General features: G+C 58.7%; 1 protein-coding gene across 1 annotated transcript in view; it reads right to left on the reverse strand.

The window, feature by feature from the left end:
- LOC106899080 (spectrin beta chain, non-erythrocytic 2-like) overlaps positions 1-18382 on the reverse strand; it is a 39227-nt gene that overhangs the window by 10148 nt on the left and 10697 nt on the right. Inside the window, exons 5-18 of the mRNA XM_014960746.1 lie at positions 16559-16674; positions 16328-16440; positions 14528-14715; positions 14280-14397; positions 11777-11935; positions 9428-9730; positions 8340-8499; positions 4936-5806; positions 4685-4822; positions 3489-4245; positions 3169-3371; positions 2985-3075; positions 2074-2220; positions 124-387 (exon numbers count right to left, since the gene is read on the reverse strand). Coding sequence (XP_014816232.1) covers positions 124-387; positions 2074-2220; positions 2985-3075; positions 3169-3371; positions 3489-4245; positions 4685-4822; positions 4936-5806; positions 8340-8499; positions 9428-9730; positions 11777-11935; positions 14280-14397; positions 14528-14715; positions 16328-16440; positions 16559-16674 — 3628 coding nt within the window. The remainder of the gene's footprint in view (positions 1-123; positions 388-2073; positions 2221-2984; positions 3076-3168; positions 3372-3488; positions 4246-4684; positions 4823-4935; positions 5807-8339; positions 8500-9427; positions 9731-11776; positions 11936-14279; positions 14398-14527; positions 14716-16327; positions 16441-16558; positions 16675-18382) is intronic.

Below are 18382 nucleotides of genomic sequence, written 5' to 3' on the forward strand. Positions count from 1 at the left end.
ACCTCGTGTGTGTCCCTCCCCCCACCTCCTCCCCAGCCCCATCTCCTGGGGGGGATGGGGTGGTGGGTCGCGTCCATGTGTCCCCATGTCCCCCCGTGTCCCCCCTGCCCCCCAACCTCGAACCTGCTGCTTCTTGAGGAGGATGTTGACGCTGGTGAGGTCTTTGCCGTAGTCGTCGGAGCGGAGCTGGGCCCCCACCTCGGCCAACCAACCCCCCAGGGCGGCGCAGGCCTGGGCGCACAGCTCCGCCCGGTTGGCGTCGAAGAGCCGCCGGGCTTTGGTGCGGGTGGTGGTCTCCAGTTCCTCCCACAGACCCCGCAACGACACCAGTTTCTCCAGCACCACCTTCCCCAGCTCCGGTTTGGCTGCGGCCAGTTGGTGACCCTCCTTGGTAGAAGGGGGGGCAAGGGAATGAGTTGGGGGGGGGTTGGGGAGGTCAACGGAATGAGTTGGGGGTCAACGCGATGAGTTAGGGGTCAACAGAATGAGTTGGGAATGAGTTGGGGGTCAACACGATGAGTTAGGGGTCAACGGAATGAGTTGGGGGTCAACAGAGTGGTCAATGGAAAGAGTTGGGGGTCAATGAAAAAGTTGGGAGTCAACAGAAAGAGTTGGGGGACAATGGAATGAGTTGGGGGTCAATGGGATGAGTTAGGGGTCAACGGAATGAGTTGGGGGTCAACAGAGTGGTCAATGGAAAGAGTTGGGGGTCAATGAAAAAGTTGGGAGTCAACAGAAAGAGTTGGGGGACAATGGAATGAGTTGGGGGTCAATGGGATGAGTTAGGGGTCAACGGAATGAGTTGGGGGTCAACAGAGTGGTCAATGGAAAGAGTTGGGGGTCAACGGAAAGAGTTGGGGTCAACGGAAAGAGTTGGGGGTCAATGGAAAGAGTGGGGGGTCAACAGAAAGAGTTGGCGGTCAACGGAAAGAGTTGGGGGTCAACAGAATGAGTTGGGGGCAACGGAAAGAGTTGAGGGTCAACACGATGACTTAGGGGTCAACGGAATGGTCAATGGAAAGAGATGGGGGTCAACAGAATGAGTTGGGGGTCAACGGAATGAGTTGAGGTCAACAGAATGAGTTGGGGGTCAACAGAGTGGTCAGAAAGAGTTGGGGGTCAGGGGAATGAGTTGGGAGTCAACAGAGAGAGTTAGGGGTCAATGGAAAGAGTTGGGGGTCAATGGGATGAGTTAGGGGTCAACGGGATGAGTTGGGGGTCAACAGAGTGGCCAATGGAAAGAGTTGGGGGTCAACGGAATGAGTTGGGGTCAACAGAATGAGTTGGGGTCAACAGAATGACTTAGGGGTCAACGGAATGAGTTGGGGGTCAACAGAGTGGTCAATGGAAAGAGTTGGAGGTCAACGGAAAGAGTTGAGGGTCAATGGAAAGAGTTGAGGGTCAACGGAAAGAGTTGAGGGTCAACGGAAAGAGTTGAGGGTCAACGCAATGACTTAGGGGTCAACGGAATGAGTTGGGGGTCAACAGAGTGGTCAATGGAAAGAGTTGGAGGTCAACGGAAAGAGTTGAGGGTCAATGGAAAGAGTTGAGGGTCAACGGAAAGAGTTGAGGGTCAACGGAAAGAGTTGAGGGTCAACGCAATGACTTAGGGGTCAACGGAATGAGTTGGGGGTCAACAGAGTGGTCAATGGAAAGAGTGGGGGGTCAACGGAAAGAGTTGAGGGTCAATGGAAAGAGTTGAGGGTCAACGGAAAGAGTTGAGGGTCAACGGAAAGAGTTGAGGGTCAACGCAATGACTTAGGGGTCAACGGAATGAGTTGGGGGTCAACAGAGTGGTCAATGGAAAGAGTGGGGGGTCAACGGAAAGAGTTGAGGGTCAATGGAAAGAGTTGAGGGTCAACGGAAAGAGTTGAGGGTCAACGGAAAGAGTTGAGGGTCAACGCAATGACTTAGGGGTCAACGGAATGAGTTGGGGGTCAACAGAGTGGTCAATGGAAAGAGTGGGGGGTCAACAGAATGAGTTGGGGGTCAACAGAATGAGTTGGGGGTCAACAGAAAGAGTTGAGGGTCAAGGGAATGAGTTGGGGGTCAAGGGAATGAGTTGGGGGTCACCTTCTCCATCTTCTCCAGCCAGCCCTTGTTGGCCGCCAGCTCGGCAGCGAAGGCCTCGTGTTTCTGCCACTTGGTGTGAAGGTTCCGGGCCTCCTCGTAGGAGACGTCCTGGGCCGTCAGCATCTTCTCGTTGATCCAGAGAGTGAGCTGAGGGGACACGGGGACCGTCAGGAACGTCCCATCCCATCTCCATCCCATCTCAGTCCATCCCATCTCCATCCATCCCCATCCCATCCCAGTCCATCCCATCTCCAACCCATCTCCAACCCATCTCCATCCCATCCCATCTCCATCCCATCCCATCCCCATCCATCCCATCCCATCTCCATCCCCATCCCATCCCACCCCACCCCATCCCATCCCAGTCCATCCTACCCCATCCCATCCCATCTCCATCCCACCCCAACTCCATCCCACCCCATTCCATCCCATCTCCATCCCATCTCCATCCCATTCTGTCCCAGTCCATCCCACCCCATTCCACCCCATCTCCATCCATCCCATCTCATCTCCATCCCAGTCCATCCCACCCCATCCCCATCTCCATCCCATCTCCATCCCATCCCAGTTCCATCCCATCCCATCCCATCTCCATCCCATCTCATCTCCATCCCATCCCACCTCATCTCGATCCCAGTCCATCCCACCCCATCTCCATCCCATCTCCATCCATCCCATCTCCATCCCATCTCCATCCCAGTCCATCCCAGTCCATCCCACCTCATCTCCATCCCATCCCATCTTCATCCCACCCCATCCCAGTCCATCTCATCCCATCCCATCCCATCTCCATCCCATCCCAGTCCACCCCATCTCCATCCCAGTCCATCCCATCTCCATCCCCATTTCCATCCCACCCCATCTCCATCCCACCCCACCCCAGTCCATCCCAGTCCCACCCCACCACCCACCTCCTGCCCATCCTGCAGGAACCGCTGCAATTCCCAGTTATCCCGCAGCTTTCCCAGTAGCTCCTGGGCCATCTCCCGGTTCTTCCGGTGCCTGCAGAGAGGTTCATGGTGGGGTTGGAGGTCAGGGCTGGACCAGGGTCACCCCACGGTGGGTGGGGACCTCCCCCCGTCCCCCCCCTTTCACCTTCTCTCCACCGAATCCACCATCTCCTGCACCTTCTCGGCGTGGGGGCTGCCCTCGGCTACCAACTTGCGGCCGGTGGCTACCAAACCTTGGACTTTTTCTCCGGTGGCTTCCATGGTGGCCACGAAGTCCTCCAGCTTCTTGACGGAGGCTTCGGCTCCCGCCAATGTTCCCGGCATCTCCGTGTGGGACAAGACGTATTCCTGTCCCACCAGGACCAGGTGTCACCTCCAGGTGTCACCTCCAGGTGTGTGTGTGGTGTCCCCCTCCCCTCCTCAACCCTTTGGCCACCGTTCCCACCCCTTTGGTGGCCCCATCACCTGGTTGCTGAGGACTCCTTCCACCTGCTTGGAGTCGCGGAGGAAGAGTTGGAAGGCGAAGGCTTGGGAGAGGAGGTGGTGCCGGTTCTCCCACATCCTTCCCAGTTCCTCCCAACCCGTGTCCAAGGCTTCCAGACGTTGGTGGAGAAAGACGTGTTGGGCGTCCGTTTGACCTTGGGTGACTTGGTGACCCACGGCGCGGGTGGCCCGGTAGTCATCCCCGTAGTGGGCGATCTCCTTCCTCATGCTTTCGTGTTGACTCAAAGACCTCTCGGCTTCGGCCAAAGTGGCCGGGACGTCTTCTGAGGCCACCTCCCGTTGGGTCCTGGAGAGCCAAGCTTGGAAGGCGGCCAGGTCCCTCAAGAAACCTTGCAACTTGCTGGCCTCCCCCAAGGACTCTTCTCGACGCCGAAGGCTCCCCCGAAGTTCTTCCCAAACCTCCTCGATGGCCGTCAAGCGGGAGGAGAGGGTGGTCTTCTCCTCCGGGTGTTCGGTGGCCAACTTCTCCCCCTCGGCTCGGAGGTCCCGTACTTTCCCTTGGATGGCCTCCAGGTCCCTCTCCATGCCCGAGAGCTTGCGTTGCAAGGCCATGACGCCCGCCAGGTCGTTGCCCAAGCCTTGGGTGGACTCGATGACCTTGGTCTTCTCCCTCATCCAGGAGGTGGTTTCGTTACATTCCAAGTGGAAGTTCTGGATGTTCAAAGCCGAGGTCAAGGCTTCCTTCTTCTGGTCAGCCAATGCCCGGAACCGGTCCCACCTGAGCCACGAGATGGGTCAGGAATGGGCAAGGAGGTGGCCAACCCTGTCTCATGGCTACCTGGGGTGGAGGAACCCATCCTCCTGCCTGGAGAACACCTTCCTGGAGAACTCATCCCTTCCTGGAGAACCCATCCCTTCCTGAAGAACCCGTCCCAGCCTGGAGAACCCATCCCAGCTTGGAGAACCCATGGAGAACCCATCTCTTCCTGGAGAACCCATCCTTGGAGAACCCATCCCAACCTGGAGAACCCATGGAGAACCCATCCCTTCCTGGGAACCCATCCTTGGAGAACCCATCCTTGGAGAACCCATCCCAACCTGGAGAACCCATGGAGAACCCATCCCTTCCTGGGAACCCATCCTTGGAGAACCCATCCTTGGAGAACCCATCCCTGTCTGAAGAACCCATCCCTCCCTCCTTGGAACCCCTCTCCAACCTGGTGTTGAGCTGCTCGCAGGTGGCCCGGATGCTCTCCTGGTTGCCCCTCTCGGTGGCCAGCAGCTGTTGGGCCACGCGGTTGACGGCGGCCACCCGGGAGGCCAAGGTGTTCATCTCCGGCTCCAACGTCTCAAACCTTGGGGGACCGAAAACCACGGTGGCGATGGTGGTTGTGGTGGGACCTCAGCACCCCATGGCCTTGGGGACACACCATTGGGGTGGTGGGGTGGGGTGTGGGCCACCTCTCACCTCTGCTGGACCACCTCCAGGTCCTCCAGCTTGGCCGGGACCTCCATGGCGTGAAGCCACTGCTCCTTCTCCCCCACCCAGAGGCCGCAAGCGTCGGCTTCGCTCCTCATGGTGTAGAAAACCAAAGCGTCCTCCAAATCTTGTCCCCTCCCTTCCGCCCGGGCCACCAACTCCTGGTAACGCCGGTCCAGCTCCGGCAACCGTTGGGCCACCTCGGGACGGTTGGCCAAAGCCGGTGGCAAAGCTTTGGCTTGGTCTTGGAGAGCGTCGATGGCCGGCCGGTGGTTCCTCACCTCTTCTTGAACTTCCCGGTGTTGCCGGGCCAAGCTCCGAGTGGAATATTCATCGTGGCCCAACTCGGGGCTGGTGGCCAAACGGGAGGTGTCTTCTAGCCACCTCTCCACGTCGGTGGCCTCCGCTTGGAACTGGAAGAAGCCGGCGGCTTCCTTCAAACGTTTCTCCCGTTGGTTGGCCAACTCTCCCAACGCCTGCCATCGACCTTCCACCTCCACCACCCTTCGGGCCACCTCCGTTGACCCCAACCCTCCTTGGGCTACCAAATCTTTCCCTCGGGCTAGAACTTCTTCTAAAGAGGTGGCCCGGGCGCTCAGCTCGCCCCGGAAGGCGGCGTGTTGGCTCAAGAGACGTAAGGAACTGGTGAGGTCTCGGCCGACGTCTTCGGAGGAGAGGAGTCGTTCCTGCTCCCCCATCCAAGCTTCCTCCTCCCCGGCGTCCCAGAAGAACTTCCAGAGGCGCCGAGATTCCTCCAACCGGGAACGTCGCCGTCCGGCCAGTGCCACCAGTTCCCGGTAGCCCAGCTCCAGTTGGGCCACCCGTTCCCTCACGGCCGCCGGGTCGCAAGGTTGGTAGCCTGAGGAAGGGTGGGGTTGGGGACATCTTAAGGAATCATCCACCAGAAGGTGGTCCATCAAGGTGGGGGTCAAGGTTCAATGGGCGCCCACCAAGGGGGAGGTTGGGGACATCCCAAGGGGTCCAGGAGGCACCTCGGGGGGCTTGGGGACATCCCAAGGAGGGACATGCCAGGGGTTGGGGGTCCAGGAGGCATCTTGGAGGGTTTGGGGACATCCCAAGGGGTCCAAGGGGTCCAGAGGCCACCTCAGGGGGCTTGGGGACATCCCAAGGGGTCCAGGAGGCACCTCGGGGGGCTTGGGGACATCCCAAGGAGGGACATGCCAGGGGTTGGGGGTCCAGGAGGCATCTTGGAGGGTTTGGGGACATCCCAAGGGGGACCATCCCAAAGGGTCCAGGAGGTCCAGGAGGCACCTTGGAGGGTTTGGGGACATCCCAAGGGGTCCAAGGGGTCCAGAGGCCACCTCAGGGGGCTTGGGGACATCCCAAGGGGTCCAGGAGGCACCTCAGGGAGCTTGGGGACACCCCAAGGGGGGACATCCCAAGGGGTCCAAGGGGCCACCTCGGGGGTCTTGGTGACACCCCAGAAGTTTGGTGGCTCCAGAGGCCACCCCAAGTTCTGGGTGTCGGGGTCCCATGGGGCCACCTCGGGGGTGTGTCGGGGGGATGTCCCCCCCACCCCCTCGTGAGGTCACACTCACCTCCCGTGTCCCCAGCGAACCTCTGGGCGGTGGCACCCACCACCCGGACCCTCTCGGCCTGGGCGGCCACGTCGGCCTCCACCAGGGCGTGAAGCTGCAGGAGATCCTCCACCCCGTGGAGGTGCTTCCCCAGGTCCTGGGACTGGAGGCGGCACTGGGAGGGGTGGGGGGGACATCAGGGGGACATCAGGGGGACATCCAGGACCCCAACCCACCATCCCAATCCATCCCATCCCAGTTCCATCCCATCCCAGTTCCCATTCCCAACTTCAACCCATCCCATCCCAGTCCATCCCATCTCCAACCTCAACCCATCCCATCTCCAACCTCAACCCATCCCATCCCAGTCCATCCCATCCCAGTTCCCATTCCCAACCTCAACCTCTCCCAGTCCATCCCATCTTCAACCTCAACCCATCCCATCCCAATCCATCCCATCCCAGTTCCATCCCATCCCAGTCCATCCCATCTCCAACCTCAACCCATCCCATCTCCAACCTCAACCCATCCCATCTCCATCCCATCCCAGTTCCCATTCCCAACCTCAACCCATCTCCATCCCATCCCAGTTCCCATTCCCAACCTCAACCCATCCCAGTCCATCCCATCTCCAACCTCAACCCATCCCATCCCAGTTCCATCTCATCCCAGTTCTCATTCCCAACCTCAACCCATCCCATCCCATCTCCATCCCATCTCCAACCTCAACCCATCCCATCCCAGTCCATCCCATCTCCAACCTCAACCCATCCCATCCCAGTCCATCCCATCTCCAACCTCAACCCATCCCATCTCATCTCCATCCCATCCCAGTTCCCATTCCCAACCTCAACCCAGTCCATCCCATCTCCAACCTCAACCCATCCCATCTCCATCCCAGTTCCATCCCAGTCCATCCCAGTTCCCATTCCCAACCTAAACCCATCCCATCCCAGTCCATCCCATCTCCAACCTCAACCCATCCCATCTCATCTCCATCCCATCCCAGTTCCTCCCCATCCCCATCCCAATCCATCCCACTTCCCAGTCCCACCCCACCCCAACCCCATCTTCCTCTTCCTCCTCCTCCACCTTCATCTCCTCCATCCAGTCCATGAGGTGCCCCAGGTCCCTCAGCATCTTCTGCAGCTCCAGGTGGAGGCCCAACCTCTCCCGCCGGGCGGCCACCAGTTGCCGCAGGTGGTCCCACAGCCCCCCCACCGTGTCCCTCCTCCTCAGGACCCGCCGGATGTCGTGGTAGCCTTCGGCCTCCAACTCGGTGGCCACCGCCCCCACCGCCTGCACCCGCTCGCTGTAGGCCACGATGTCCGTCTCGATGGCCTCGTGCTTCCTCACCGCCGCCTCCACCGCCGACATGTCCGTCCCAAAATTGTCCTGGGGATGGGGTGAGGAACATCTCGAGGTCACCGAGGGGTGGTGGCACTGGAGGTGCAGGACCACCAAATACCTTGGGGTCACCAGGGGTGGTGGCACCGGGGAGGAGGACCCCCAAACACCTCCTGGTTGGTGGCACTGAGACCATCCCAAAGGGTCCAGGAGGTCCAGGAGGCACCTTGGAGGGTTTGGGGACATCCCAAGGGGTCCAAGGGGTCCAGAGGCCACCTCAGGGGGCTTGGGGACATCCCAAGGGGTCCAGGAGGCACCTCAGGGAGCTTGGGGACACCCCAAGGGGGGACATCCCAAGGGGTCCAAGGGGCCACCTCGGGGGTCTTGGTGACACCCCAGAAGTTTGGTGGCTCCAGAGGCCACCCCAAGTTCTGGGTGTCGGGGTCCCATGGGGCCACCTCGGGGGTGTGTCGGGGGGATGTCCCCCCCACCCCCTCGTGAGGTCACACTCACCTCCCGTGTCCCCAGCGAACCTCTGGGCGGTGGCACCCACCACCCGGACCCTCTCGGCCTGGGCGGCCACGTCGGCCTCCACCAGGGCGTGAAGCTGCAGGAGATCCTCCACCCCGTGGAGGTGCTTCCCCAGGTCCTGGGACTGGAGGCGGCACTGGGAGGGGTGGGGGGGACATCAGGGGGACATCAGGGGGACATCCAGGACCCCAACCCACCATCCCAATCCATCCCATCCCAGTTCCATCCCATCCCAGTTCCCATTCCCAACTTCAACCCATCCCATCCCAGTCCATCCCATCTCCAACCTCAACCCATCCCATCTCCAACCTCAACCCATCCCATCCCAGTCCATCCCATCCCAGTTCCCATTCCCAACCTCAACCTCTCCCAGTCCATCCCATCTTCAACCTCAACCCATCCCATCCCAATCCATCCCATCCCAGTTCCATCCCATCCCAGTCCATCCCATCTCCAACCTCAACCCATCCCATCTCCAACCTCAACCCATCCCATCTCCATCCCATCCCAGTTCCCATTCCCAACCTCAACCCATCTCCATCCCATCCCAGTTCCCATTCCCAACCTCAACCCATCCCAGTCCATCCCATCTCCAACCTCAACCCATCCCATCCCAGTTCCATCTCATCCCAGTTCTCATTCCCAACCTCAACCCATCCCATCCCATCTCCATCCCATCTCCAACCTCAACCCATCCCATCCCAGTCCATCCCATCTCCAACCTCAACCCATCCCATCCCAGTCCATCCCATCTCCAACCTCAACCCATCCCATCCCAGTTCCATCTCATCCCAGTTCTCATTCCCAACCTCAACCCATCCCATCCCATCGCCATCCCATCCCCAACCTCAACCCATCCCATCGCCATCCCAGTTCCATCCCAGTCCATCCCAGTTCCCATTCCCAACCTAAACCCATCCCATCCCAGTCCATCCCATCTCCAACCTCAACCCATCCCATCTCATCTCCATCCCATCCCAGTTCCTCCCCATCCCCATCCCAATCCATCCCACTTCCCAGTCCCACCCCACCCCAACCCCATCTTCCTCTTCCTCCTCCTCCACCTTCATCTCCTCCATCCAGTCCATGAGGTGCCCCAGGTCCCTCAGCATCTTCTGCAGCTCCAGGTGGAGGCCCAACCTCTCCCGCCGGGCGGCCACCAGTTGCCGCAGGTGGTCCCACAGCCCCCCCACCGTGTCCCTCCTCCTCAGGACCCGCCGGATGTCGTGGTAGCCTTCGGCCTCCAACTCGGTGGCCACCGCCCCCACCGCCTGCACCCGCTCGCTGTAGGCCACGATGTCCGTCTCGATGGCCTCGTGCTTCCTCACCGCCGCCTCCACCGCCGACATGTCCGTCCCAAAATTGTCCTGGGGATGGGGTGAGGAACATCTCGAGGTCACCGAGGGGTGGTGGCACTGGAGGTGCAGGACCACCAAATACCTTGGGGTCACCAGGGGTGGTGGCACCGGGGAGGAGGACCCCCAAACACCTCCTGGTTGGTGGCACTGAGGACCTCCAGACAGCTTGTGGTCACCAGGGGTGGTGGCACTGGGGAGGAGGACCTCCAGATGCTCCAAGGGTGGTGGCACTGGGGACCACCAGACACCTTGGGGTCACCAGGGGTGGTTGCACTGGGGAGGAGGACCTCCAGATGCTCCAAGGGTGGTGGCACTGGGGACCTCCAGACACCTTGGGGTCACCAGGGGTGGTGGAACTGGGGAGGAGGACCTCCAGATGCTCCAGGGGTGGTGGGACTGGGGACCTCCAGACACCTTGGGGTCACCAGGGGTGGTGGCACTGGGGAGGAGGACCCCCAAACACCTCCTGGTTGGTGGGACTGGGGACCTCCAGACATCTTGGGGTCACCAGGGGTGGTGGCACTGGGGAGGAGGACCCCCAAACACCTCCTGGTCGGTGGCACTGAGGACCTCCAGACACCTTGGGATCTCCAGAGGTGGTGGCACTGGGGACCACCAGACACCTTGGGGTCACCAGAGGTGGTGGCACTGGGGAGGAGGACCCCCATGTTCTCAGGGGTGGTGGCATTGGGGACCTCCAGACACCTTGGGGTCACCATGGGTGGTGGCACTGAGGAGGAGGACCCCCAAACACCTCCTGGTTGGTGGCACTGGGGACCTCCAGACAACTTGGTGTCACCAGGGGTGGTGGCACTGGGGACCACCAGACACCTTGGGGTCACCAGGGGTGGTGGCACTGGGGAGCAGGACCTCCAGATGCTCCAGGGGTGGTGGGACTGGGGACCTCCAGACACCTTGGGATCTCCAGAGGTGGTGGCACTGGGGAGGAGGACCCCCAAACACCTCCTGGTTGGTGGCACTGAGGACCACCAGATACCTTGGGGTCACCAGGGGTGGTGGCATTGAGGAGGAGGACCCCCAAACACCTCCTGGTTGGTGGCACTGAGGACCACCAGACACCTCAGGGTCACCAGGGATGGTGGCACTGGGGAGGAGGACCCCCATGTCCTCAGGGGTGGTGGAACTGGGGAGCAGGACCACCAGACACCTTGGGGTCACCAGAGGTGGTGGCACTGGGGAGGAGGACCCCCATGTCCTCAGGGGTGGTGGAACTGGGGAGCAGGACCACCAGACACCTTGGGGTCACCAGAGGTGGTGGCACTGGGGAGGAGGACCCCCATGTCCTCAGGGGTGGTGGAACTGGGGAGCAGGACCACCAGACACCTTGGGGTCACCAGAGGTGGTGGCACTGGGGAGGAGGACCCCCATGTCCTCAGGGGTGGTGGAACTGGGGAGCAGGACCACCAGACACCTTGGGGTCACCAGAGGTGGTGGCACTGGGGAGGAGGACCCCCATGTCCTCAGGGGTGGTGGAACTGGGGAGCAGGACCACCAGACACCTTGGGGTCACCAGAGGTGGTGGCACTGGGGAGGAGGACCCCCATGTCCTCAGGGGTGGTGGAACTGGGGAGCAGGACCACCAGACACCTTGGGGTCACCAGAGGTGGTGGCACTGGGGAGGAGGACCCCCATGTCCTCAGGGGTGGTGGAACTGGGGAGCAGGACCACCAGACACCTTGGGGTCACCAGAGGTGGTGGCACTGGGGAGGAGGACCCCCATGTCCTCAGGGGTGGTGGAACTGGGGAGCAGGACCACCAGACACCTTGGGGTCACCAGAGGTGGTGGCACTGGGGAGGAGGACCCCCATGTCCTCAGGGGTGGTGGAACTGGGGAGCAGGACCACCAGACACCTTGGGGTCACCAGACGTGGTGGCACTGGGGAGGAGGACTCCTAGACACCTTGAGTTCTCCAGGGATGGTGGAACTGGGGAGCAGGACCCCTGTCCCCTCGTGTCCCCAGGGTTGGTGGCAGTGGGGAGCGAGCCCCCCATCCCCTCCTGTCCCCCCACCCTTGTCCCCCCGGGGGGTGTCACCTGTGCCACCAGGCGCTGGTTCTCGCTGAGCCACGTCTCCCTCATGGCGGCCTTTCTGTCGAAGCGGGCGGCCAACTGCTCCAGCTTCTCCTGCCGGATGAGCTCCGTGCGCAGCGCCAGCTCCCGCTCGTGCTCCGCCTTCTCCAGCCGCTCCCACGCCTGAGACGGGACATCATCATCGTCATCAACAACATCAACATCATCATCATCATCAACATCATCTTCAACATCATCATCAACATCATCATCATCGTCTTCAACATCGTCTTCAACATCGTCATCACCTTCGACATCATCACCATCAACATCATCATCGTCATCATCATCAACATCATCAACATCATCAACATCATCTTCAACATCGTCATCAACATCATCAACATCGTCATCAACATCATCTTCAACTTCATCTTCAACATCATCGTCATCAACATCATCGTCATCAACATCATCGTCATCAACATCATCGTCATCAACATCGTCATCAACATCGTCATCAACATCGTCATCAACATGATCTTCATCATCATCGTCATCAACATCGTCATCAACATCGTCATCAACATCGTCATCAACATCGTCATCAACATGATCTTCATCATCATCGTCATCAACATCGTCATCAACATCGTCATCAACATCGTCATCAACATGATCTTCATCATCATCGTCATCAACATCGTCATCAACATCGTCATCAACATGGTCATCAACATGATCTTCATCATCATCGTCATCAACATCGTCATCAACATCGTCATCAACATCGTCATCAACATCGTCATCAACATGATCTTCATCATCATCGTCATCAACATCGTCATCAACATCGTCATCAACATCGTCATCAACATGATCTTCATCATCATCGTCATCAACATCATCTTCAACATCAACATCTTCAACATCATCAACATCATCTTCAACATCATCATCATCAACATCATCTTCAACATCATCATCAACATCAACATCATCAACATCATCAACATCAACTTCAACATCATCATCAACATCATCAACGTCACCATCATCATCATCAACATCATCACCATCACCAACATCGTCATCATCACCAACATCGTCATCAACGTCATCATCATCAACGTCATCAAACTTCATCTTCAACATCATCGTCATCAACATCATCGTCATCAACGTCATCGTCATCAACATCATCGTCATCAACGTCATCGTCATCAACATCATCGTCATCAACGTCATCGTCATCAACATCATCGTCATCAACGTCATCGTCATCAACATCATCGTCATCAACGTCATCGTCATCAACATCATCGTCATCAACGTCATCGTCATCAACATCATCGTCATCAACGTCATCGTCATCAACATCATCGTCATCAACGTCATCGTCATCAACATCATCGTCATCAACGTCATCGTCATCAACATCATCGTCATCAACGTCATCGTCATCAACATCATCGTCATCAACATCGTCATCAACATCGTTATCAACATGATCTTCATCATCATCGTCATCAACATCATCTTCAACATCAACATCTTCAACATCATCAACATCATCTTCAACATCATCATCATCAACATCATCTTCAACATCATCATCAACATCAACATCATCAACATCATCAACATCAACTTCAACATCATCATCAACATCATCAACGTCACCATCATCATCATCAACATCATCACCATCACCAACATCGTCATCATCACCAACATCGTCATCAACGTCATCATCATCAACGTCATCATCATCAACGTCATCATCATCAACGTCATCATCATCAACATCGTCATCAACATCATCATCAACGTCATCATCATCAACGTCATCTTCAACATCATCATCAACGTCATCATCATCAACATCGTCATCAACATCATCATCAACGTCATCATCATCAACGTCATCTTCAACATCATCATCATCATCAACATCATCATCATCAACGTCATCTTCAACATCATCATCATCATCATCTTCAACATCATCATCATCATCAACATCATCATCATCAACATCGTCAACATCAACATCATCAACATCAACATCATCAACATCACCAGCACCATTGTCATCTTCATCCCCATCATCCCCACCATCACCATCATCCCCATCATCCCCATCCCCACGACCATCATCATCATCAACATCATCAAAATCATCAAAATCATCTTCAACATCATCACCAACATCATCAGCATCACCAGCACCATTGCCATCCTCATCCCCATCCTCACCACCATCACCATCATCTCCATCACCATGACCATCACCATCATCAACCATCCTCATCATCTCCATCATCCCCATCCCTACCACCATCACCATCATCTCCATCCCCACCATCCCCACCACCATCACCTCCATCATCCTCATCCCCACCACCACCATCTCCACCATCCCCACGACCATCTCCATCACCACCATCCTCATCCTCCTCATGACCCCCATCCCTACCACCATCTCCATCTCCACCCTCCCCACCACCCCCCATCCCTGCCCCACCTTGTTGATGTCGGAGATGAGCTTCCCCTCCCGGGGCACGTAGACCTTCTGGTTGTTGGCCCTCATGCGGCTTTGGACGGTGAAGAGCAGCACCTCCAGGTTGCCCTTCTCCATGAACCTACGGGGTGGAGATGGTGGAGACCCCCGCTCAGCCCCACGGTGCCCCACAACCCCTTCTGGAGTCCACAACTTTCTGGTGGCTCCATAACTTTCTGGTGGGGCCGTGGGGCGGGGGTTGGGGGTCTCACTTGGGGGGTTTCTCCACCGTGCGGTAGGTGTTGAAGGCCTGGAGCTGGTTCTGGACCCCGGGGAGGGCGTTGGCCAAGTGCCGGTCGTTGAGGATGAGGATGGTCTGCTCGATCCAAGCCAGGAGCTCCCCCGCCAGCTCCTCGTACTTCTCCACCAGCGCCTCCGCCTCCCGCGCCGCCTCCAGCACCTGCCACCACGTCCATCTGTCCACCCGTCTGTCCCACCACCCCTCTGTCCATCCCTTGGTCCCTCGTCTCCTTCTCCATCCCTTGCTCCCTCCATTGTCCCTCCCGATGGCTCCTGCCGGTGCTTCCTCCTGCCCGTCTGTCCCCCCACCCCTCTGTCCATCCCTTGGTCCCTCGTCTCCTTCTCCATCCCTTGCTCCCTCCATTGTCCCTCCCGATGGCTCCTGCCGGTGCTTCCTCCTGCCCGTCTGTCCCCCCACCCCTCTGTCCATCCCTTGGTCCCTCGTCTCCTTCTCCATCCCTTGCTCCCTCCATTGTCCCTCCCGATGGCTCCTGCCGGTGCTTCCTCCTGCCCGTCTGTCCCCCCACCCCTCTGTCCATCCCTTGGTCCCTCGTCTCCTTCTCCATCCCTTGCTCCCTCCATTGTCCCTCCCGATGGCTCCTGCCGGTGCTTCCTCCTGCCCGTCTGTCCCCCCACCCCTCTGTCCATCCCTTGGTCCCTCGTCTCCTTCTCCATCCCTTGCTCCCTCCATTGTCCCTCCCGATGGCTCCTGCCGGTGCTTCCTCCTGCCCGTCTGTCCCCCCACCCCTCTGTCCATCCCTTGGTCCCTCGTCTCCTTCTCCATCCCTTGCTCCCTCCATTGTCCCTCCCGATGGCTCCTGCCGGTGCTTCCTCCTGCCCGTCTGTCCCCCCACCCCTCTGTCCATCCCTTGGTCCATCATCTCCTTCTCCATCCCTTGGTCCCTCATCTCCTTCTGCATCCCTTGGTCCCTCCATTGTCCCTCCCAATGGCTCCTGCCGGTGCTTCCTCCTGCCCATCCCTCTGTCCTTCTGTCCCACCACCCCTCTGTCCATCCCTTGGTCCATCATCTCCTTCTCCAACTCTTGGTCCATCATCTCCTTCTCCAACTCTTGGTCCATCATCTCCTTCTCCAACTCTTGGTCCATCATCTCCTTCTCCAACTCTTGGTCCATCATCTCCTTCTCCAACTCTTGGTCCATCATCTCCTTCTCCAACTCTTGGTCCATCCCTTGGTCCATCATCTCCTTCTCCATCCCTTGGTCCCTCCATTGTCCCTCCCGATGGCTCCTGCCGGTGCTTCCTCCTGCCCGTCTGTCCCACCACCCCTCTGTCCATCCCTTGGTCCATCATCTCCTTCTCCAACTCTTGGTCCATCCCTTGGTCCACCATCTCCTTCTCCATCCCTTGGTCCCTCCCTTGTTCCATCATCTCCTTCTCCATCCCTTGGTCCATCCCTTGGTCCACCATCTCCTTCTCCAACTCTTGGTCCATCCCTTGGTCCACCATCTCCTTCTCCAACCCTTGGTCCATCCCTTGGTCCCTCATCTCCTTCTCCATCCCTTGGTCCCTCCATTGTCCCTCCCGATGGCTCCTGCCTGTCCATCTGTCCATCCCTCCCACCCTCTGTCCATCCCTTGGACCTTCTCCCATCCATCCATCCATCCATCCATCCATCCATCCATCCCTTTGGACCTTCATCCACCTTCTCCTCCTCCCTCCATCCCTCCGTCTGTCCCTCCCCGTGTCCCCCCCACCCAATGTCCATCTGTCCCCCCCTTGGTGTCCATCCATCCATCTGTCCCTCCCTCACCTTCCCCACGCGCTTCCCCTCCACCGCCAGGGCCTTCATCTTGGAGAAGTAGTGGTAGAAGGTGGCCACGTAGGTGATGATGGACTTCTCATCCGGCTGGTCCACGTTGACATCTGCTCGGTTTTGGGGTAGGGAAGCAGAAAGGTGACCCCATGGAGCCCCCCACATCCTCCACCCCACATCAGCCTCCGCCCCACATCATCTTCTTCTGCCCCACATCATCATCCTCACCTTCCGGGTCCAGCAGCTTGGTCAAACCCAACTCCCTCTCGGCCAAGTTGAAGGCGCTTTGGAGGTTGTAGTGGGCGTTGCAGCGGCGCAGGGTGTCCATGTCCACCAGGTCCGGCCTGGGGTGGCAAGCACAGGCTCTGCCCCACATCCTCCGCCCCATAGATCGCCCCACATCCCACCCCACAACCCATCTTCTGCCCCACATCTCCATGTGATGCACCCCAAGCCACCCATCAAGCATCCTGCGTCCCATCTGGATGTCACCATCTGCCCCACAGACCCCTACCCTGTGCCCCACAGCCCCTGCCCCACATCCCCTGCCCCATAGATTGCCCCACACCCCGCCCCACGCCCTGCCCCACACCTGTGCTTGTGGATGATGGCGTTGAAGGCCAACCCGTCCCTCCAGCTGGTGGTGAAGTTGTGGACGTTGACGTCGGGGTACCTGCCGTGGGGCCAGGGTGGGGGGCTCAACCTGGGACCCCCAAGTGACACCCTGCCCCACATCCCACCCCACATCCTGCCCCACACGTACCCCGCCGTCTTCATCTGGCACCAGAGGAGCAGCGCGTCCTTGGCCGACTTCTTCTCCTTGTTGTCCTCGCTCTCCACGCTGATGTCCTGGATCTGGGGGGGGGCAGAGGTGTGGGGCAGAGACGTGGAGCCCCCCATCAGACTCCAGGACCCCCAAGGTGGGGTCAAGACCCCCCCAGAAGATCCAGGAACCCCCATGATGGGTCCAGGACCACCATGATGGGTTCAAGAACCCTTTGAAAGACCCAAGAACCTCCAGAGAAGATCCAGAACCTTCATGATGGGTCCAGAACCCCCACATCAGACTCTGGGACCCACAAGATGGGTTCTGGGACCCCAAAGTTGGTTCAAGACCCCCCCTAGAAGATCCAGGAACCCCCACAGAAGATCCAGGAACCCCATGGAAGGTCCAGGACCACCATGATGGGTCCAGGAACCCCATAGAAGATCTAGGACTCCCAGAAGCCCCACGTGGAGCCCCACATCAGACTCCAGGACCCCCAAGGTGGGGTCAAGACCCCCCCTAGAAGATCCAGGAACCCCCACAGAAGATCCAGGAACCCCATGGAAGGTCCAGGACCACCACGATGGGTTCAAGAACCCTTTGGAAGACCCAAGAACCTCCAGAGAAGATCCAGGACCCCCATGATGGGTCCAGAAGCCCCACATCAGACTCTGAGACCCACAAGGTGGGTTCTGGAACCCCAAAGTGGGTTCAAGACCCCCCCTAGAAGATCCAGAAACCTCCATGATGGGTCCAGGACCACCATGATGGGTTCAAGAACCCCATGGAAGACCCAAGAACCTCCAGAGAAGATCCAGAACCTTCATGATGGGTCCAGAAGCCCCACATCAGACCCCAGGACAACCCCCCCACACTTTCATTTTGGGGTCTCCCCCCCCCAACTTGGGGCGTGGGGGTCACCTGGAAGCGGAGGATGATGGTCCAGACGAGGCCCAGGGTGAGGCGGTGGTTGCCATCCACGATGTCGTGGGAGCCCACGTTCTCCAGGTGGACCCTCTGCTCCTTCAGGAAGGTCAGGGCCTTCTCCACGTTCTCCAGGCAGTGGATCCGCATCCGTCCCTTGGTGGGCTTGGGCTGGGGTGGGGGGGACACACAGTTGGGGACCCCCCCAGAAGGTGGGATGGGGGTCCCAGAGGGTGGAGGTCCCAAGAAAGGGGGTTCTTGGGGTTGAAGGTCCCAGGGAGGTGGGTTCTTGAAGGTTGCAGGAGCTGGAGGTCCCATTGAAAGGGGGTTCTTGGGGGTCCCAGGGGTTGGGGGGAAGGGAA

This window comes from Calidris pugnax, unplaced genomic scaffold (assembly GCF_001431845.1).
Source record: "Calidris pugnax isolate Ruff unplaced genomic scaffold, ASM143184v1 scaffold608, whole genome shotgun sequence".
Classification (NCBI taxonomy): Eukaryota; Metazoa; Chordata; class Aves; order Charadriiformes; family Scolopacidae; genus Calidris; species Calidris pugnax.